The sequence below is a fragment of the Bufo bufo genome, chromosome 1, assembly GCF_905171765.1.
Source record: "Bufo bufo chromosome 1, aBufBuf1.1, whole genome shotgun sequence".
Classification (NCBI taxonomy): Eukaryota; Metazoa; Chordata; class Amphibia; order Anura; family Bufonidae; genus Bufo; species Bufo bufo.
Window position 1 is genome coordinate 54,505,642 of NC_053389.1, and position 23,126 is coordinate 54,528,767.

General features: G+C 44.3%; 1 protein-coding gene across 1 annotated transcript; it reads right to left on the reverse strand.

Moving 5' to 3' along the window:
* Positions 1 to 11,761: 11,761 nt before the first annotated feature.
* LOC120995156 (zinc finger protein 778-like) lies at positions 11,762 to 17,833 on the reverse strand. The gene is made up of 2 exons (XM_040424180.1): positions 17,378 to 17,833; positions 11,762 to 13,998 (listed from the first exon to the last, which is right to left on the reverse strand). The coding sequence occupies exon 2, from the start codon at positions 13,960 to 13,962 to the stop codon at positions 12,652 to 12,654; it is 1,311 nt and encodes a 436-aa protein (XP_040280114.1). The 5' UTR covers positions 13,963 to 13,998; positions 17,378 to 17,833; the 3' UTR covers positions 11,762 to 12,651.
* Between the last annotated feature and the right edge of the window lie 5,293 nt (positions 17,834 to 23,126).

Consider the following 23,126-nt stretch of genomic DNA (forward strand, 5'->3'; position numbering starts at 1 on the left):
ACATAGCTTGCTGCCCTGCTGCTTCTGACAGAAATCCTACAGAGCACTATTCCTATTTGCTGTCTCCCTCCAATGGGTGGGTGGGGGTTGTACATGGCAGGGAAACACACACTCCTTGCATGAGTGTCAGCACAACAGAGAGGAGATTCTTTATGAGCTGTAGAAGAGAAAATCAATCCACAAAGGAGAGCTAGTGAAGAAATCAGCATCCTGAAAACACAAAGACCCCACATCCAGGCTGTGTTACTGGGAGGCACACATCCACGCGAGAAAAATCTGAAACTACCAGCAGGCTGCAAATTAAATATCAGAAATTTAGAAAATTAATTCAGGGAATGGGGACTACAGTCTGAAATGTAGCATGACTTTTTTGTAACACCATATGTAAAAACATATTATTTCTCGTCAATCAATTCCATAGACTGTAAAGGGCTTGTCCAGGCTTTTAATATTGATGACCTATTCTCAGGTCATGTCTATGACAAAGCAGCAGCGAGCAGAGAAGGGAGACGGCACGTGTGCACTGTGCGCACAGTCTACTCATACAGCAGATCGGCAGTGATGAGCGGCAGGGGCAATATTCAAATTCGCAATATTTCGGCAAATATTCGCGATCTCCAGTCATTATTTTCTTGATTGCGAAAATCAGCAATCGGAAAATTCACGATACGAAAATTCGCGATCAACACTACTCCTGGTCCTATAGGCAACTTTCCTATTGGTTGCTAGGGATGTTGCTGTGCCGATATTTGCGATAAATTCTCAATAAATTCACGATTAGAATATTCGTGAATATGAATATATAGCACTATTTTCTAAATATTATCAAATTCTCGAAGTGGCGATATTCGCGATTCGAATATTCGCGCTCAACACTACTGATCGGCAGGGTACCAGGTGTCGGACCTCCGTTGGTCTGATACGTCAATAGTAAAAGCCTGGAGAACCCCTTAAAATTTTGTATTTGTTATAGATACACACCAAACACCTAAAGGGGCTTTGTCTTTAAGAGGTTTTCAGGAAGTTCAATATTGATGACCTGAAAGATGGTATGTATATAGCTGAAACGTCGCACCTTTTTGTACATTTTAGGATCAATTTAATAAAAGAAGCCATTGAGGAAGATGCGGACATTGAATTTTTTTTTAGGTCTCTTTCACACTTGCGTTGTCCGGATCCGGCGTGTACTCCACTTGCCGGAATTACACGCCGGATCCGGAAAAACGCAAGTGTACTGAAAGCATTTGAAGACGGATCCGTCTTCAAAATGCTTTCAGTGTTACTATGGCAGCCAGGACGCTATTAAAGTCCTGGCTGCCATAGTAGGAGCGGGGGAGCGGTATACTTACAGTCCGTGCGGCTCCCGGGGCGCTCCAGAATGACGTCAGAGCGCCCCATGCGCATGGATGACTTGATCCATGCGATCACGTGATCCATGCGCTTGGGGCGCCCTGACGTCACTCTGGAGCGCCCCGGGAGCCGCACGGACGGTAAGTATGCTGCTCCCCGCTACACTTTACCATGGCTGCCAGGACTTTAGCGTCCTGGCAGCCATGGTAACCATTCAGAAAAAGCTAAAAGTCGGGTCCGGCAATGCGCCGAAACGACGTTTAGCTTAAGGCCGGATCCGGATCAATGCCTTTCAATGGGCATTAATTCCGGATCCGGTCTTGTGTTAAGTCTTCAGGATTTTTGGCCGGAGCAAAAAGCGCAGCATGCTGCAGTATTTTCTCCGGCCAAAAAACGTTCCGTTCCGGAACTGAAGACATCCTGATGCATCCTGAACGGATTTCACTCCATTCAGAATGCATTAGGATAAAACTGATCAGGATTCTTCCGGCATAGAGCCACGACGATGGAACTCTATGCCGGAAGAAAAGAACGCAGGTGTGAAAGAGCCCTTCGTTTGCTGAGCGCTGGATGTGGATCCATTGGCAGGACGGGCTGCTGCATTCCTGATGGGTGAATGTGAGGAACATTGGTGCTGCTGTTGAATAATCTGACACTATCCTCAGGATAGGTCATCAATATCTGATCGTTGGGGGTCCAACACCCAGCTCTCCTCTCGATCAGCTGCTTTTCTCAGTCATCATGTCCATTGGTCGCATAGCATCTGTGCAGCTGTCCCATTAACTGTTTTAGCCCCAGAGGATTTTCAGCTTTTGCATTTTTGTTTTTCACTCCCTGCCTTCTGGAAGCTATTTTTCAGTTCACATATGAGGGCTTGTTTTTTGCGGGACAAGTTGTACTTTCTAATGTCACCATTTAATATTGTATATGATGTAGTGGGAAGAAAAAAAAATCCAAAACGAGTGGAATTGGAAAAAAGCAATAAAAAATTCCACCAGTTTTTGGGGTTTTGTTTTTACAGTGTTCCCTATATGGTAAAACTGACCTGTTACCTTCATTCTATGGGTCAGTATGATTACAATGATACCACATTTGTAAGGTTTTTCTTGTGGTATTTATACTGAAAAAAAACAAAAAGAAAAACATTTCATTGCCATATTCTGACCCGTATAACTTTTTTTTACAGAGCTATTTGAGGGCTCATTTTTTTGTGAGGCAATCTGTAGTTTTTATTGCGACCGGTTCATGTGTACGAATTTCGACCACAAGTAGTATTGCAGATAAGGAGTCCAGATTTTTATTTTCTTGCCGTCTCCTGTTCCCTCGCGGTCAGTGCTCAGATCTGCACTGAAATACATTGTCAGGACTGCTGTACATTCGCACACGAGTCCTCCCCATTATGTTAGAACAGCATAGCAGTCCGGACTGTGCCGCTTTGAGTGTTGACAGCGGGGGAACCATGGGCAGTAGGAAAATAAAAAAAATAGTGATCTGGATTCCCTTTAACTTCCAAAAGAAAGCATATCTAAAAGATTATTGGGTCCCAAAATGTATGGCTGTTATATTTGTACATTTTTAGTCAAAATTATTTCAACACGTAATATACTTCCTCATTTATTATTTTTTACAAATTTTTTATTATTACGACGTGAATGTTTGTCTGGTTTCTAACATTGTAATGATTCTGTTTATGCAATAGCTAATAATAAAACAAAGGAAAAGAAGTCCTGTCACCAAAATGCAAATTGGGTAGGTCTCTAGAGCAGGGGTAGGCTACCTCCGGCACTCCAGCTGTGGTGAAACTACAACTCCCAGCATGCATGCTTGCTCTTCTCAGAACACTCACAGAAATGAATCGAGCATGTTGGGAATTGTAGTTTCACAACAGCTGGAGTGCCAAACGTTGCGGACCCCTGCTCTAGAGCAATCTTACATTCTACTGCAGAAGTCTTCAATCCCATCTATATATGGTATCTTCACACTACCATAGTTGATTAATATTCCTTAGCGGCTCCACTGTTGTCCAACCCTCTTAGAATATAGGATACTGTAACTGACATACATAGGGTATACATACATAGGGTAAAGCGATCCAGCAGAGTAACAGTCACTGGATTCAGCCTCGCCGGATATAGCCGTGCTCTGCCGGAGGCCATTGACTATAATGGGAACCGACTGGATTCCGCCATGAGCGCCAGGTTTCGGACACCTGGCACTCATGCCGGAAAGTAGACGGATCCCATTAGCAACAATGGCAGCGCAATACGGTGAACTCCGGCAGGCTGTTCCGTCAGATAGTTTTACACTTGCGGTAAAGCTAACTTAAGGCCTCTTTCAGATATCAGTTAATCATGGACATGTGAGGTCCACCACGGACCGCAAACGAATCCATTGACATTAAAGGGGTATTCTGGTTATAACAAGTTATCCCAATATCCACAGCATGACAGCCCCCCGGTAGTGGATTTTAAGTGGGACCGTCTGCAAGTTTGATGTGAACCGGCACCAGCCTCTTCCCCTAATTAAATTTTCCCGTTTGTTCTCCTCTCTCCACATTAAAAGCACATACAGGCTCGGGTGAGCTGAACATATATGTGTATAGGGAAGTCGGCTGACACCTTTTGGCCATTTTCACTCTGCAGTGTTTTGATCAGTAATTGTAGGGCAAAAACAGAAGTGGATCATCTACAGCGATAGTGGTCCCTCAAGTTACAATATCAATTGGTTCTGGGATGACCGTTGTATGTTGAAACCATTGTAAGTTGCGTAATCGGTCCCAAAGCCCCAAAAAATGTCACCCGAGATAAGAGAAAAGGAAGATTTAAGAAAAATAAGCAGATAACTAAGACATATAAAACAAGTCCTTACATATAACAGTCTAACGAGCAACTAAACCGCTATATTACCAGAGAAGTGGCCTTTGTTGGTAGGATCTGAGTCTGAGACATTGTATGTTGAGTCTAGTTTCAACTTACGAAGGCCCACAAAAGATCATTGTATGTTTAAAATATTATCCTGAGGGACCACTGTACAGAGAAAACATATCAAGTTAAGATTTGCTCGCCTTTTTTGAAGCCGGTTTTGCCTTACAAATACTGACGTATAAAAGTAACTTTAAGCTAAGATCATGCGGCAAAATCAGCGGCAGAAAAATCAATAGCAGATAGCGGATCATTTTTGGTGGCAGATTTGTAATTTGTTGAAGGTTTTAGAAGAGTTTTTGGTTTTCCATTGACTTCGATGAAATCCTCAATCAAATCTGCTTGTAACATTTTACTTCAAGCATTTTTTCAAACCAGCTACTGAAAACACCGTGCGCACAACGTGAAATTTTTAACATTAAAGTCAATGGGAAAACTGTTGGCGAGTTTTCCGCTGCTGAATCAGTGGCAGATTTTAGCTGTGTGAACATAGCTTTGGGTTATACCCTCTTTGGGAGCGGCCACACATCTTTTGCTTACACATTAAATGAAGAAATGGCAAAAACAAAAGTATTAAAAAGGGTATTCTGGTTACAAGAAATTATCCCTGTCTATTGGATAAGGGATAAATGCTAGATCAATGGAAGTCTGACCACTGGGACCTCCACAGAACAAGAGTAAGGAGGTTCCATGCCCCCCCGTATAACTGGAACAATGTTGAGCATGCACACCACTGCTCCATTTAAACCCTATATGACTAGCATTACAGATACATTGCTCAGATATCTTCAGCAGTCTCCAGCATTGAGTGGAGCAGTGGTGCACATGTTTGACCATTGTTCCAATTAAGTGGAGAACATGGCACCTTTGTTCTCATGAATGGGGGGGGGGGGGGGGGATCCCAGTGGCTGGAGTCCCACCAATCAAAGCTATCCCTTATAAAGCGGACTACCTCATTGATTTTTCACACACATGAACCAACTGTTAAGACTTAAAAGGGGTTCTCCAGGCTATAGAGATTCATGACTTATTAGGATAAGTCAACAGTATCAGATAGATGGGGGTCCAACACCCCGACCGATCAACTCTTTTGGGCTGCTGCAGCATCGGAAGCTAACAGTGTATGGAGCAGGAGGCTCTGTACACCATGTAATTTCCAGTGCCAGTATACTCACTTGATTGGGTGCTGAGCTGCAGTACCCTGGCAAGACCACTATACCACCTAGAGCTGTCTGCCTCCAGCTCTGACCACTGTCTAGTTTCCGGCTGTCTGCCTCCAGCTCTGACCACTGTCTAGTTTCCGGCTGTCTGCCTCCAGCTCTGACCACTGTCTAGTTTCCGGCTGTCTGCCTCCAGCTCTGACCACTGTCTAGTTTCCGGCTGTCTGCCTCCAGCTCTGACCACTGTCTAGTTTCCGGCTGTCTGCCTCCAGCTCTGACCACTGTCTAGTTTCCGGCTGTCTGCCTCCAGCTCTGACCACTGTCTAGTTTCCGGCGTTGCAGCTGACAAACAGCTGATCGGTAGGGGTGCTGCGTGTCAGACCATCACCCATCTGACATTGATAACCTATCCTCAGAAGTCATCAATTTCTGTAGCCTGGAGAACCCCTTTAAGGGTATTTTTTTGGGTGCTGGAAATTCTGTTTCAAATGACAAATAAAAAAAAATGACCCTAACACCTGGGATGCAACCACTTGCTATATTGAGGCTATAGTCATATACAATGCTTAAAACAGGAAAGTGCACCTGGAAAAAAACAAAAAACAAACATAGCATAAGGCATACAAATCATGGAATGAAATGAGCATTAAATACAAAATGACTTTTTAAAATATAGGATTATAGAGAATAATGATCCGACAACACAAAACTTGTCAAAACCAGGTCAGCTAACAAAGGGTTGTCTGGGATTCATGGTGTTTAACACTATCCCTGCCACAGACATCTCTCTTGTATTGAAGCAGAAGGTACATTCTGGCTGATGGACGTGCATAGTCTGGGCAGGGGGCAGGATAATGTTCGGTTTCGCCTCCGGTTTGTTATATACAATCTGTCATTTAATTTACACCTAAAACAAGATTTTTGGTCACATCAGTTCTGACAATTATAAAATACAGTAAGTGCCACATGTTCTGTACATATTGGAAGTTTTTGTATTGGTTCATCTGTATTGAGGCTGAATGTGGGTTCAACGGGCATCTGTCAGCAGATTTGTACCTGTGACACTGACCTGTTACATGTGCGCTTGGCAGCTGAAGACATCTGTGTTGGTCCCATGTTCATATGTGCCCGCATTGCTGATAAAGATTGTTTTATTATGTGCAAATGAGCCTCTAGGAGCAACGGGGGCGTGACCATTACACGTAGAGGCTCCGCTCTCTACTGCTGTGCCCTCTGCACTTTGACAGGGTCAGGTGTGATGATGTTTTCACTGCCTGGTCCTGTCAAAGTGCAGGGGATTCAGAAGTTGCAGAGAGAGCAGAGCCTCTAGGTGTAATGGTAACGCCCCCGTTGCTCCTAGAGGTTCATTTGCATATATTAAAACATCATTTTTCTCAGCAATGCGGGCAGATATGGACATAGGACAAGCGCACATGTAACAGGTCAGCCAGTGTCATAGAGACAAATCTGCTGACAGATGCCCTTTAATGACCTGAACTGACATCATAGATATACTGTCATTATTGAGTGGAGCCCCTGGGAGCTGTACTCGGAATGGAAGTTTAGCCCCTCAAATATTTTTACATTTGTAAAATTATATAAAAGGTGCTACTAAGCGTAAAGTGCCGGGTGTCTACCTTCTTTTTTTTTTTTTAAACCAGAAGTGCAAAATGTCCAGAAACCCCACTGCCCTGCTAGTGCCACCACAACACAGTGCCCTTTGATTTCAATGGAAACCTATGGAATTTAGGGATGCGGGGTCTTTGAGAGAGACCCCTTTGTAGCCGCTCTCAGCTCCAGCTAATTGATGGAATCTGTGCAATTAAATGTACAAATTTCAGAATTAAAAATGGTCATAAAAGCGTTATACAGGCTCGTTCCAGAACCAAGTGCTTAAAGGGGTTATTCCATCTTAAACAATGGGGGCATATCGCTAGGATATGCCCCCATTGTCTGATAGGTGCAGGTCCCACCTCTGGGACCCGCACCTACATGGAGAGCGGAGCCGGGGAGAGTTGTGGCTGGAGGACCCCGGGTTTCTATGGGGCCGTCGGGAAATAGCCGAGCCAGCGCTCCATAGAAATGAATGGATGGCGGCTGCGCATGCGCAGGGAGCCCTCCTCCACTTTCTCCGCTCCGTTCTCCTTGTAGGACCTGCACCTATCAGACAATGGGGGCATATCCTAGCGATATGCCCCCATTGTCTAAGATGGGAATACCCCTTTAAGTCCTATTTACATGGGGACGATAATCAGAATGATGGCTTGTACGAACGTTCGCTCCCAGTCACTGCCCCATGTAAACATGTCAGGCATTGATCACATCATGGAAGAAAAAAAAAAAGAAAAAAAAAAAAAAAACGCATGGCGGCAGCACATTTCCTCGCTGCTGCCAACAATGATGCACAATGTAATCAAACATACAGGAGACATATTTAAATGGAGGCAAATGATCAGCAGTCAACGCTCTATATTGTAGATCGGTGCCAATTATGGGCAGAATTGTTCGGTTTCTCCTCGTTACGGAAGGTCCAAACAAAAACAGATACACTCGATTTTCCAGAGCAAAATGGCATGCGGAAAATCTGCGGTCACCTCAAAATCGCATATAAATCTGCCAGCATTACCTTATAGTGGCCCCCAGTCTGTTATTAATGAGGTGTTTGATCCGATAATCTGATGCTCCATACATTTAATCGCCATCAGAGCTATCTCGCCGGTCAGTCTGAAGTCAAGGGGCAGCGGCCTCCTTGCTTCAAGTCTAGATAAGCACGCTCCCTAACCGCCAGTTTTACTTTACGCCAGTTTGATAAATGACCCCAAAAATTTTCATCTAAATTCCACACATTTTCAAAAAAAATTTTTTTTGAAATGTGGTTATCCATTTGAAGCAGTTTTGGTGCACATTTTGACGTGACTTTTAGGCCTCCAATTGATTTCCACATGGAAGCCGTACCAAAAACGAACGTTGCTTTTTTTTGTGATGTAGATGTACAATCCAGGCACAAAAAATAAAAATAAAACATAAACTCAACACTCCATACAAACTACAGTAGATTTAGTGTGGAAGCAAAAATCATGAAAAACAAGGAAAATCCACTGTGAGAAAATAGCCTAAGGGCTCATGCAGACAGCAAAACTCTGTGTGCTGAGCCATATAGGCTTCTCTCCATGTATACAGAGAATACACTATATAGGTAAACGTATTCGGCCATACGTCTTAATCACTGAACTTGGGTATTTAATTTGGTCCCAAAGCCACAGGTGTATAAAATCCACTCGCTAGCCATGAAATGAAGACCACGTAAAGTTACAGAGCTGGGTCACCAAGTGCAGAAAAGTCTGGAGCAGTGGAAACGGCTTCTGTGGAGTAATGAATCACACTTCTCTATCTAGTCTGATGGACAAGTTTGGGTTTGATGAACGTCAGGAGAACATTACCTGCCTGACTGCATTGTGCCAACTGTACAGTCTGGTGGAGGAGGGATAATGCTATGGGGGTGTTTTTCAAGGGTTGGCATAGACCTCAAGTTTCAGTGAAGGGAAATCTTAAAGAGGACCTTTCACCTGGAAGAACATTGTGAACTAAGTATCCTAACATTTACAGCGGCGCCCAGGGATCTCACTGCACTTACTATTATCCCTGGGCGCCGCTCCGTTCTCCCGTTATGTCCTCCGGTATGTTCGGGGACTTGGTTATAGTAGGCGGAGTCTGCCATTGTTCTGCTGGGCGTCTCCTCCTCCTAGGCTGTAGCGCTGGCCGATTGGCCAGCGCTACAGTCTAGGAGGAGACGCCCAGCAGAACAATGGCAGACTCTGCCTACTATAACTTACTGAGCGAAGATACCGGAGGACATAACGGGAGAACGGAGCGGCGCCCAGGGATAATAGTAAGTGCAGTGAGATCCCTGGGCGCCGCTGTAAATGTTAGGATACTTAGTTCACAATGTTCTTTCAGGTGAAAGGTCCTCTTTAATACTTTAGCAGACCAAGACATAGCGGACAATGGTATGCTTCCAACTTCATGGGAACAGTTTGGGAGAGGCCCTTTTCTGTTCCAGCATGACTGTGCCCCAGTGCCCAAAGCAAGGTCCATAAAGGCATGGTTGGGGGGGAGTTTTGTGTAGAAGAACTTTACTGGCCATACAGAGCCCTGACCTCAACCACATCCATAAACATTGGGTGGAACTAAAATGGAGATGGTGAGCTAGGCCCTTTTGCCCAACATGTCTAACCTCACAATTGTTCTTAGGGATGAATGGGCAAAAATTTCCCAAATATTGTAGAAAGTCCATATTAATGCCTATAGATTTAGAATGGGATGCAGATGTAATGTGTAGGAGTCCCAATATGTCTGTCCATATAGTGCATCTTCTTATATACAGCATCTGGTGGAGCATGGTTTTCACTGTCACATTCAGACGGGATCTTGCATCTCTACGGCAGTCTTACTATGGCTCAGTTCAAATGGAACCATTAGGGTTAACGCAAACGAGGCCGAGTACAGCGCCCGGACCTCCCAATGAAATGAATGGAGCAGCTGCATACATGTGCGACCAGCCACTCCGGTCATTTTAGGGGACCTGCAAGCCGTATGGGGCCCCCGTTCTCGTGATTGGTGTGGGTCCCACAGGAGGACCCCAACCAATCTAACAGTCTTAACTTTTACCAACCAGAATACCCTTTTAAGTGTAGTGGTTTTCCCCACAGACTTCAATGGGGCCGTTAAAGCAAAAAGATCTGCACCAAAATCTGCAATAGTGCAAATTCATGTGCGTTTTTTAAAATCACTTTTTATGTGGATTTTCTACATACAAATCCCCCCTATGTGCAGGTACCCCAATGCAGCCTTGTGCATGACTCCTAAGGGTAGGTTCAGCCCTCTGCCCTAAATTCCTACAGTGACCAAATATGTGGGATCGTGGCAAAACCCTGTCAAGAACCACCATTGCCGTTTATCTTTCTACACACCACGGTATTTTGGATCCATTTCATATTTTGACTTTTCTTGGCAAATCCTCCTAAATGGGAGTTGATGCCACTATAAAAAATGTACAGAAATGGCAAACAAAAATTTTGGTTATATGAATTCCTCCAGTATGGATATATGATACAGAGTATTACAAGAACTACATACGTTATTCATTTTCTAAGCAAAAGTATCTATCACCTAGGGTAAATGATTAATATAAATCCTCCATGGGTTAAAAGGAACGTGTCAGTAGCATCTACCTAAAGCACCACGGCCACCTTATAGTCTGGATTAATAGCTTTCTAAATGTGTCCCTTTATGTATAATCAGTACGTGCATTATGTAAAAGATGAACTTTGCCTCCAGTGACTACACAAAGCCAATACAGAGCGTGTGGTTGGCGCACTCATGACTGCGCATGCGCTGCTCTGAGGCCAATGAAAATACACCTAGCCCCACTGTGCATGCCCATGAACTAGAAGACAACGGTGGCTTTTGATCACGCATCCTTGCCTCAGGCATGTCACAAGCCAGAATGGGCGGTTTTAGAGAACGGCCACCGTGACTATTCAGCCAACCGGCTCCAGCTCCATGACTACAAGAAGTTAATTTGCATACATCAACTGCGGCAATCAAAGTTCACCTTGTACACAATGCAGTTACTTATTGTACACATGGGGACTAAAGAGGAGCAAATTTCTTGAAATTGGTTAGAATCGGACCTGAAACCAATCAGTTGACAGTTCTGATTAAGCTCAGCCTGATTCTGCCAGTAGCATATGCTGGTCTCAAAAATTAAGCCACGCACGTGTCAGTACGTACGGCCGGTACAGTAAAACTGCGAATGGCTCGTCAAATCAGTTATGGCTCCTTTGATCGCCCGCACTGCACGATACGGATGTTGAAATAAACTAAATAAAAGAAGCGATAATTCAAAAAAAAAAGTCATTGGTGTGCTGTCTTCAACTATATTAGATACCAGAATACAGATCCTTGGGTGGAGAGGGATCAACTTGGTGATGTTTCCCCCCCCCCCCCCCCCCCCCCCCAAAAAAAAAGAAGCCATTAGGACTAGTGCTGTGGCCACTATTTAATTATACAGATAAGGACAAGAGATGAGCAAATTTTTTGAAATTCGTTTCAGGTACGATTTTAACAAATCGGTTAATAGATTTGATTCAGTTCAGCTACAAATAAACTCAATTTGCATCGAAAGGACCCTGAAAAGAGTGACAAACGCACTACACTGGAGTAGCGTGGCGGTGCACGTGTCCTAGGATTGGCGTCCCATGTAAATAATAGTAAGTAAAGGACGGGCACTCACTTTCGTAGTCTTGCAAATATTTTCTTTATTGCCACCGTTTAACAAAGGCACAGTCTGTGCCGAAACGCGTCACAAATATAAACATGTGGCAATAAAGAAAATATTTGCAAGACTACAAAAGTGAGTGCCGGTCCTTTACTACTATTATAAAAACTCACTACACTGTCAGATTTTATTTTTAAAATTAAAACATGGTCCACAAATGATGCCTTCTTCTTCTGACCTGTGAAATGGTAGATGCCATTTCGAGAGATTAGTCTGGATCAAATCGCAAAAGATTCGCATTCGTCTGGAATCCGAATTTTTGCTAAATTCGAAACCAATTCAACTGTTTCACACGTGGATACATGGCTCTCTAAATAGGGTAGTGGTGGAACTTTAGATGGGTCAATGGCAGGTTCCCTTTAGGTTAGGTTCACGCGAGGGATTTTGTACATGGGTTGCCGTGGGTTTTCTTTTTGAATGACGCGGATCCGCTCTCACTTTAGCTCCACTGAATGGAGCCAAACCACAAGCAGGCTCCAACTGTAGCTTTGCGAGGAACCCGTGCCAATAATGGACCTGTACATTGTTGGCATGGTCTGGAAAACCACATGTGAAAAATCCTCGTCCGCATGAAAACAAAATGGGAGGCAATTTTGTGAAATCCAACGCCCAAAAAACTCCATCTGAACATACCCTTCATGACCGGTTGACAACGCTCAAACATTAATACGATCTTTGGAAAAACATGATCTCTGTACACGATCAGTAATCTTCGTCACTATACTTTCCCTTTGTATACACCTTATTTGACAAAATTATTGCGGTCCAACTTCTGTGAAACACGTGAAAGTCCGTTTCCCGCATCTCCATTATCCTTTAACGTGTTTTGCAAGGATACGACGCTGAAAAATGCTTGGTTCAGGAAAGTGCATTGCGAACTTTAGATTAGTGATTTTTTTTCTCCTGTATGACTCTGCAGGTGACGCGTGAGCTCACCGATGTCTCGAAATCTGCGTTGACATATTTGGCAGTGACAAGGTTTCCCGCCAAAATGAGTGTACTTGTGTCGGGTGAGATGTGAAGTTCTTTTAAAGGCTTTACCACAGACCTTGCAGACGTGAGGCTTCTGTTGGGAGTGAGCAATGCTGTGCCGCTGCAGATAGGAAAGATACTCAAATATTCTAAAGCACACTGGACATTTATAGACCTTCCGCGGGGCTAAAGACTTGGAGACCTCAGTGGGTGTACCATCTGTAGGTTCTTCTACAACCACCGTGTACGGCACTCCTTGACTGTCAATAAGCAGAAATCGTTTGCGCGTAGAGCTTCCTTCGCTTTTGTTCTTTTCTTTGTTTGTGATCCCTCCTTTTATTTCATCAGGTGGTGGACTTTTACATTTATCCTTCAGAATACCATTTGTTGCAGTCTTACACGAAACATCACTATAGGTCTGTGCACCACTTATGGTAGGCATTTGCCTACGTGGCAGTTCATCCACCACCTTCTGGCATATTCTCCCTACATTACACACCGAGGTTACATTACTTATCTTTATCCTTTTACACGGGTCACTGGTGTCACTACGGTATGGAATGTTTTTTACTAGGAACGTCTTATTGGAATCATTAAAAGGAACTCCTTTTTGAAGATCGCCCTCACGACATTGAGCATCTCCAATACTTTGGAACATTGGTTCTTCTTTGAGAACATTTGTCTTGATACTTTTAGTCTTGGCGCAATGGTTTGAAACTAGATTTTTTACTTCACTGCATTTGATCCTTCCATCTTGTCTCAAAAGTGCTGAGCTCCTTTCTTGTCTTTGTGGAATAAAAGTGTGACCACTGTCGCGCACCAGAATAGGGAGTCTTTTATGATGTACCTCATAGGGCAACTTCCTCACATTCTGAGACTCCACTCCAGAGGTTTTAAGTGCTAAGCTCTTAGACATTAAGTCAGTCCTAACTACAGATGGTTTATAGACCATTTCCCTTTGCCGAACACAAGTTTTTATTTCACCATGCTCAACGGATTTGAACACTTTTGCACAACTGGTTTTACCATGGGCATGTATAGCTTTATCTTCTACTGTAATATATTCTTCACTAAACACAAGATTGGTTGGCTTCTTAAGTCTTTCGGTAGATATGAACTGGTCACGATTTACTTGGAGCCTTTTTGGTGCAAATATGCCTTTTTGAGGATTCATCATTTTGAAGCTGGTTGCCGCCATTTTCCACACTTCAGGATCCATTCAGTGTTGTAAGTTAGATAACAGATTATAGGAAACCTACAGTAGAACATAATACGGTTAGTATACAAAACCTTCTCAAACTTTCAGCCACACCTTTTTTGTAAGTACAACCCCAGACGTACCGTGGATATGCAGTCTAAGGCTACTTTCACACTTGCGGCAGAGGATTCCGGAACTGCCTGCCGGATCCGGCAATACGGATGCAAACTGATAGCATTTGTCAGACGAATCCGGATCCGTCTGACAAATGCATTGAAACACCGTATCAGTCTCTCTGGTGTCATCCGGGAAAACCAATCCGGTATTAATTTTTTTTTGTTGCATTTTTAAAGGTCTGCGCATGTGCAGACGGGAAAGCCGGATCCGTTTTGCTGGAACACAATGCCGGATCTGGCACTAATACACTTCAATGTAAATTAATGCCTGGATCCGGCAAGTGATCAGTATTTTTGGCCCGAGATAAAACTGCAGCATGCTGCGGTATTTTCTCCGTCCAAAAAAAGTAAGACTGAACTGATGCATCCTGAATGGAATGCTCTCCTTTCAGAATGCATTAGAATAAAAATGATCAGTTTTTTTTCCCGGTATAGAGCTCCTGTGACAGAACTCAATACCGGAAAACAAAAACGCTAGTGTGAAAGTACCCTAAGACCCGCTTATACGGTATATTGAGATTCCTATCTCTCATTGCCACAGTCCTGATTAATACCTATGGAGGTTGGCAATTCCAGGATGGACAGAGTTGCAGTAACGAGGATCACAAGGTAGACCATGAGCCTCCTAGGACGCCCCCTGTGGAATAACAGGAGTTATGTAAGTATTGCTTCCACAGCCAGGGGGAAATAAGGCTACATCCAATGCTACATCACTTTGAGGGTGCGTCATTTTAACGTTTCCACAGTAATATCATCCAATATATCCACTGATTTTCTCCCTATGGACCTCGTAATTGGATTATTCAATCCCCTCACACAGCCTTATGGTCTCCTATCCCATCACAGACCTCTAAAGCCTAATTACATAACTCCTGGTATTCCACAGGGGGGCGTCCTAGGAGGCTTCTGGTCTACCTTGTGATCCTCGTTTCTGCAACCGTGTCCATCCTGGAGTTTCCAATAGATATTAATCAGGACTGAGGCAATGAGGGATAGGAATCTCAGTATACCGTATATAAACGCATCTTAGACTGCATATCCACGGTACGTCTGAGGCTTCCGCAAAGTACACCACCTCCTTTTTCAACATAAAAAGGACCCTGAACCACCAATACAGGCGTCCACTATTTAGCTATACGTACTTATCTGATATATAGGTTTTTAGTATGTAAGGCATCTCACATTGTCCCCTGATGAGCCATCGCCTAATGGGGAAACGCGTTGGCACTTTGGAGTAGGATACTCAGAAATTCTGCAGATCTACCACATATTGTGGTTTATATAATATCTATATATAGTCAATGCGTTTGGTTTGACGACTGACTGGTGGCGCCTCTTTATGTTGTGGGGGGCCCCCCTACTCTAGGGCCCCCTATCCCTGTTTTATTATTTCTTGTTGACATCAAGAACTATACGCAGTTTACTCCCTTCGGAGATCAGCGATTTGTCACATCTGAATCCTGAAATCTATCAGTAACAAAAACCACGACAACGCCGGATCCATCACACGACGGACACCAATGACGCGAGACCATTCCGCGGCGACCATGTTCACATCACCACTTGTGATGTCCGTATAGTATCTAGGCCGGGAAAGCTCCCAACGTACACACTACACATGTCCATAGGTTTACATGAGCCGGACTGAGGCCAAAAAAGCGTCCGCCTGTCCGGTATATGCACTGGCACCGTCCATGTGGCTGGCGCAGAACTGATCAGTTTTATCCCCATGCATTCTGAATGGAGAGCGATCCGTTCAGGATGCATCAGGATGTCTTCAGTTCAGTCTTTTTGACTGTTCAGGACGGAGATAATACCGCAGCATGCTACGGTTTTATGATCTCCATACAAAATTACGGAACATTTGCCGGCATTTTTTCTTATTGACATGCATTAATGCCGGATCCGGCCACGAGTGTTCCGTATAAACGGATCAGGCATGTCAATGCATTTGTCAGACGGATCAGGATCCAGCGACGGAACTGCCTGCCGGAATCCTCTGCCGCAAATGTGAAAGTAGCCTAAATATAGTATATATCCCAGTACTGTCCTTTTTACGGACAATAAGCATTTCTAACAGCAGGCAGGACGCACCGATCTGCAAAATGCAGAATGCACTCGGACGGTATCTGTGTTTTGCACACCACAAAAAACGGATACGAACGTGCTCATGAGGTCTTACACGCATAATTTCTATCTTCCACTGGAACCCTAAGGGTCCTTTCACACGTCCGCAATTTCGTTCCGCATTTTGCAGAACGGAATTGCTGTCCCATTCATTTCTATGGGGCTGCCCGGACACAGAATTGCGAACCCACACTTCCGGGTCCGCAATTCCGTTCCTGAAAAAAAAAATAGAACATGTCCTATGCTTGTCCGCAGTTGCAGACAAGAACGGGCATATTCTATTAGAGGCGGCAATGTGCGGTCCGTAAAATGCGGAACGCACATTGCCGCTGTCAGTGTTTTGCGGATCCGCAAAACACGTTGCGGACGTGTGAGTGGACCCTAAAGGTGACGAATACCACTACATAGCATTCGGTTAAAGGGTTATACCCATCTCAGACTTTGGGACCCGCACCCACCCTCCATTCACCGCTATGGCCGTTCTAAAAATAGCCAAGTGACCGCCAAGAATACCCTTTTAAATTCTACACCATGACATAGACTTTAGGCCTCACGCACACGGCGGCATTTTTTTTCATCCGTCTGCTTATCCATCGTTTTTGCGGATCCGTACTATTCTGGTCCATCCGGCGGCCGAGAATAATCACCGCTTCTGACAGGAGGGAGAAAAACGTGGAGTGCACGCGGAAGGCATCCGTATATATGCCGACCACCGAAATAGGGGGCACGGTCGCGAAGGAATTAAATGTCGCGCTGGAACCGCGAGGGCGGCTCCTGTGCAGACGTGAACTCAGTCGCGAAGCAGAAGGGGCTATAAGAGGCAAAGCAGTTGACAATGGCAACCCAATTGCTGCTTTCGATTTTCTACAGGGCTTATGAAAGGCGGGAAAGGTTGCTATGGGCAACTACGCCACTTCTTAATTCCCTTCCTCTGGCGCATCCACCACCATCGCCAGTTCCCTGGCTCCGCCCCTTTTTGATGCCGCTCTCCTCATATTTGAGCCTGGCAAGAGCGGATGCCTTTGATAACTACGGCGCGCCGCCAGGGCCACACTTCTGCCGCGCGCTTTGCTTTCGCTCAGGGCACAATGCGGGATTCCCCTTTCCTCTCACCACTCGCCCGCTTTCCTTACGTTTATGCCCGGGCCGCGGAGTGCCAGCTGCAGTTCCGGCGGCGGCGGCGGCTCCCGGTCCTGCTCGCTCCACAGTCCGGGGAGGGCTCTGCTCGGAGCAGCGGCGCACACAGCCGTTCAGCTTCCGTTAGAGAACATGGAGGGCGCTCCGTCTCCTGCCCGCGCCTCCAGACGTTCAGCCAACCAGGTAGAGCTCCCTGGGAGCCGCTCAGCCATCTTTCGCCTCTTTCCCATCCCTCCCCCCCTTATTGGACCTCATTCCAGCGGCTTTACGACCATCCCTTTAAGAGCAGACGTTAAAGGGGATGTCATCACTTTGCACGTCCAGTGACTCCGCCTCTTAAAGAGACAGGACGCCTTCCTGTATTGTATGGAAGGAGAGGGTCTCGCCATGAAATCCCCCCCCCCCAAGAAGAATTCAATAGTAAAGCCAGGTTCACACCTGCAGATTTTCCGTGCAGATTTGCGCAGGTAAAATCAGTAGCAGAATACGGTAGTGATGAGAAAGTTTGATAAGAAATCTTACTGGTTTATTGCAGATTTTCTCCATTGGATGCCTTTTTTTTTGGGCGAAACCCCCACCCGGTCAGACCTGCAGAGGAAAGTATATGTACCTGCTACCCGCCACTGCGCCCCGAGACCTTCACTCTGCGGACTCAACATCCGTTTGACACTCCTGCTCCTGCAGCCAGCCACTGGCTCCAGTGGTGAACTGCCCCCCCTTGTGTCACATGACCAATTGACCTGACGCAAGAGGAGCAGGTCACCGCTGAGGCCAGCGATTGGCTACAGCAGCGTCAAAGCAGATGTCGTCAGCGGGGGAAACCAGACGAGGGAGCCCGGACCCAGTGGCGGGGAACATTTCTCTTTGTAGGTCTGGCCAGGAGGGAGGGAGTCCTATTTACCTGCTTGCCGGCTCCCATGTGTCCACCCTACAGTTCACGGCTTGTTTACTTCCTCCGTGGCAGGGTCACCTGCTCTGCTGCAGCCACTACTGGCTTCAGTGGTCACTTATCCATTGTGATGTAGAGATAATCCACGGCACACCAATGTCTTTTGTTTTGCAAATTTATTATTGGTACAAAAAAATTCACAAGTTTGTCAATATATGACTGATCGCGCCATCATAGTAATATCAGCATAATATATCTTTGTAGGCCGTGATGTATCCCAACGTTTCGGTCCTGTCAAAGACCTTTCTCAAGGGATCTGTAAATAAATATAACGTTTTCAATAGCGTCTATATATGGCGACCATAATATACTGTTGACATGTGGTGAAAGGAAAACAATATAAGAATAGGATGAATCGTACATGTACGTCTATATGCGTGCCCGCTATGCCTGCACACACATACATATACATGTACATACACATGCATAAACATACATATAAGTCTCAGGTTCTGGCTGTAGTAAAAAGAGAGAGTAAGGGGTAGGTAAAGTAAGAGGGATGCAAGACAGATAAGGCAAAAGCTGTCTCTAAGAGAGGAGGGGATAGTGATCAGGACTGGGCTAAAAGCATGAACCATAACTAATCAATGGGGCATAAGATTAAATCAAGATTATATGTGTTGGATAGATTAGGTAAGTGTAATCAGCATAAAAAGAAGAAATCTCTGTTGCAGCAGAAGGAATATAAATATCGCATATGGACTCACCATGGCCGGGTAGCAAACGGTTTGAAGCAGGCGCTGTGTGTCTCACGTTTGTCTGTGTTTTAAACTCTGAGGCCGGAAGTCATGTGGGCTCTTTGCCCTGTGTCCGGGTTCAGCCGGTCACATGATCGTCAGTGACGTCATGTGAACCGCGTGACCGCGGGCCGCAGTTTGCGCATGCGCACTGGGTGCTGGGACAGAAATAGAAGATAGCTTGGTGCTGGCAATATATAACATGTTGTCTCTTGGAAAACGGGAATAATAGACTAGGGATCAGTCTGCTATTAGGTTGAAAGGAGGAAGAAGAGTTGTAAAGAAAGATATTGAAGATATTTTGAGGAGTATATATAGTTGGTTCTATGCTGACGTTTTAATTAAGAAGAATGGGGGAAATTGTCTCGGGTAAAGAAAAAGGGGTCACATACATATATAGGAAAAATGGTTTGAAGGATAATTAGACGATTGCTTCCATTTTCGTCGTGCTAGAACGTACAAGATGAAAACGTAAATAAACAAAAAACAAAAAACAAGAAAACAAAATAACAAAAGGCGAATAGTCACATTATATGGTTCTAGATTTAGTGGATACGTGTCTAGGCATATAGGTATCTAACATACTATAATCTTATACTATATTATGGTCTATGATGAGAGGGAGGGGTGGGGGAGAGGGATGGAGGAGGGGAAAAGGGGAGAGGGAAGAAAAAGGGGGGGGGGGGAAAGGGAAAGGTTAATAGGAAAAAGGGTTGAGGAAAAATACGGGGGAAAGGAAGGGGGGGGGGGGAAGGGGTTTTTTCTCACCAACTTGTATATGAACTATGATTATAATCCAACTAGGGAGCCTGAAATAAAGGAGAAGTATATGCATATTAATATCAAAGAAATAACATTATGATACCATATCAGTCCACAATACCGAAAACCAAGAATGAATATTTAAAGATTCAATATTTAAAGATCACAGTAAAAGTCACATTCCCGGTTGAGGCCTCTCGGGGATAAAGTGTCCAGTCGGTGTATCCAGAAACTTTCTCTTTGTTTCAATGTTTTAATCCTGTTGCCGCCTCTCCGTGGGGTATTGACTTGTTCCAAAACCTGATAGCGTAAGGATGAGATCTGATGATTGTGTTCTTTGAAATGTGCTGGATTGGTAACAAAAACTGTTCTGTCCTGATGGTGGATTTATGTTTAGAAATGCGATTCCTTATCTGCTGCGTGGTTTCACCCACGTAACAAAGTCCGCACGGGCATTTAATTAAATAAACGACAAATGAGGAATCACAAGTGTAGTATCCTTTGATAGGGAATCTTTTGCCGGTGTGTGGATGTGTGATAAAGTTTCCTTTGATCACACTCGAGCACTGCGCACAGTGTAGGCACGGGAAAGTGCCATATTTCGGATTCTGTAAAAAACGCTGTTTTGGTGTTTTATTTAATGGTCCAATGTCTGCACGGATGAGGTGGTCCCTAATGTTTTGTGATCTTTTGTAACAAGTGATGGGGGGAGACTGAAATTCTGGGATCTCGGGGTATGCTTGTGATAGTATAGGCCATTGTTTTCTGATTGTTTGTTGGATTTTGGGAGCAAGGGGGTGGTATGTGAGGATGCATGGTATCCGTGGTAGGGGAGTGGTGGTCTGTGGAGTGGTTTGTTTGCATATTGCCGATACGTTGGTAATTAATTGGTCGGGGTAGCCTCTTTGTCTGAATTTAGATTTCATATCTAATTGTCTCTGTTGTAAAGTTGATGGATCTGTTACTATTCTTTCTAACCTTGTGAATTGAGATTTGGGGAGTGATGCTTTGGTGGCTCTAGGGTGGTTACTAGTATAATGGAGTAGGCTATTCCTGTCTGTTGGTTTATTGTAGAGGTCAAATTGAATGTGGCCGGATGGATCCTTCAGGACTAGGGTATCCAAAAAACTAATTTTCTCGGTATTGGTCATGATGGTAAAACCAAGTTCTGGGTAAATGTTGTCAAGGTAGTGATGAAAGTGCAAGGCACTTGACATGGGACCTCTCCACAAACAGAAAATATCATCGATAAATCGAAGCCATATTTTCGCATGTTGTTGAAAAAGATGGTGTGTGTAAACAAACTGTTCCTCAAAGTGGATCATGAAAGCGTTTGCGTAGGGCGGGGCTACGTTAGCCCCCATCGCGGTACCCCCGTTTTTGAACGTAGTATTGATCCCCAAAGAGGAAGTAGTTTTCCTGTAACACTAAAGTTAATAGAGATAGGCAAAATTCCTGTTGTGTGGGGGATAAAGTAGAGGCAGTGGCAAGTAAGTGTGCTGTGGCTTTGATGCCCTTGTCATGTTCAATAGACGTATAAAGGCTGTTGACATCCATGGTCAACAAGATGGTGTCTGGTTCTGGTTGGATCTGTTTAATTTTGGAGATGAAGTCATTGGTGTCTAATAAAAATGATTTTGACGTCTTGATGAGTGGGGTAAGTATACGGTCTAGGTAGATGGAGAGGGGGGACAGGATAGATTCTGTAGAGGCAACGATTGGTCTTCCAGGGGGGTTCTCAAGGTTCTTGTGTATTTTGGGCAAGATGTAGAAAACTGGGATTATTGGATGTTGTTTGGTTAAGTAAGTTGTTGTTTTGCTGTCAATTATGCCTAGTTCTTGGTAATGAGATAAGGTGGACTGAATTTTCTTGGCTAACATTAATGTTGGATTAGATGGTAATGGCAAATAGGTAGTAGAATCACTCAATTGTTTTTGCGCTTCATTAATGTACATCGACTTGTTCATGACCACTATTGCGCCACCTTTATCAGCAGGTTTAATAATGATGTCCTGATTTGTTTGTAATTCCGTGATAGCCCTTTGTTCTTCTATGGGGAGATTATTAGTGTGTTTAAATTTACCAGTCTGATGGGCCTTAATGATCTGTAGAATGGATTGGTGTGTGAAAGAGATATAGGTTTCTGCTGGGTGGTAGGTTCTAGGAGGCATGAATGTGCTTTTTGATCTCAGATCTAGGTTAATGTTAGCCAAGAAAATTCAGTCCACCTTATCTCATTACCAAGAACTAGGCATAATTGACAGCAAAACAACAACTTACTTAACCAAACAACATCCAATAATCCCAGTTTTCTACATCTTGCCCAAAATACACAAGAACCTTGAGAACCCCCCTGGAAGACCAATCGTTGCCTCTACAGAATCTATCCTGTCCCCCCTCTCCATCTACCTAGACCGTATACTTACCCCACTCATCAAGACGTCAAAATCATTTTTATTAGACACCAATGACTTCATCTCCAAAATTAAACAGATCCAACCAGAACCAGACACCATCTTGTTGACCATGGATGTCAACAGCCTTTATACGTCTATTGAACATGACAAGGGCATCAAAGCCACAGCACACTTACTTGCCACTGCCTCTACTTTATCCCCCACACAACAGGAATTTTGCCTATCTCTATTAACTTTAGTGTTACAGGAAAACTACTTCCTCTTTGGGGATCAATACTACGTTCAAAAACGGGGGTACCGCGATGGGGGCTAACGTAGCCCCGCCCTACGCAAACGCTTTCATGATCCACTTTGAGGAACAGTTTGTTTACACACACCATCTTTTTCAACAACATGCGAAAATATGGCTTCGATTTATCGATGATATTTTCTGTTTGTGGAGAGGTCCCATGTCAAGTGCCTTGCACTTTCATCACTACCTTGACAACATTTACCCAGAACTTGGTTTTACCATCATGACCAATACCGAGAAAATTAGTTTTTTGGATACCCTAGTCCTGAAGGATCCATCCGGCCACATTCAATTTGACCTCTACAATAAACCAACAGACAGGAATAGCCTACTCCATTATACTAGTAACCACCCTAGAGCCACCAAAGCATCACTCCCCAAATCTCAATTCACAAGGTTAGAAAGAATAGTAACAGATCCATCAACTTTACAACAGAGACAATTAGATATGAAATCTAAATTCAGACAAAGAGGCTACCCCGACCAATTAATTACCAACGTATCGGCAATATGCAAACAAACCACTCCACAGACCACCACTCCCCTACCACGGATACCATGCATCCTCACATACCACCCCCTTGCTC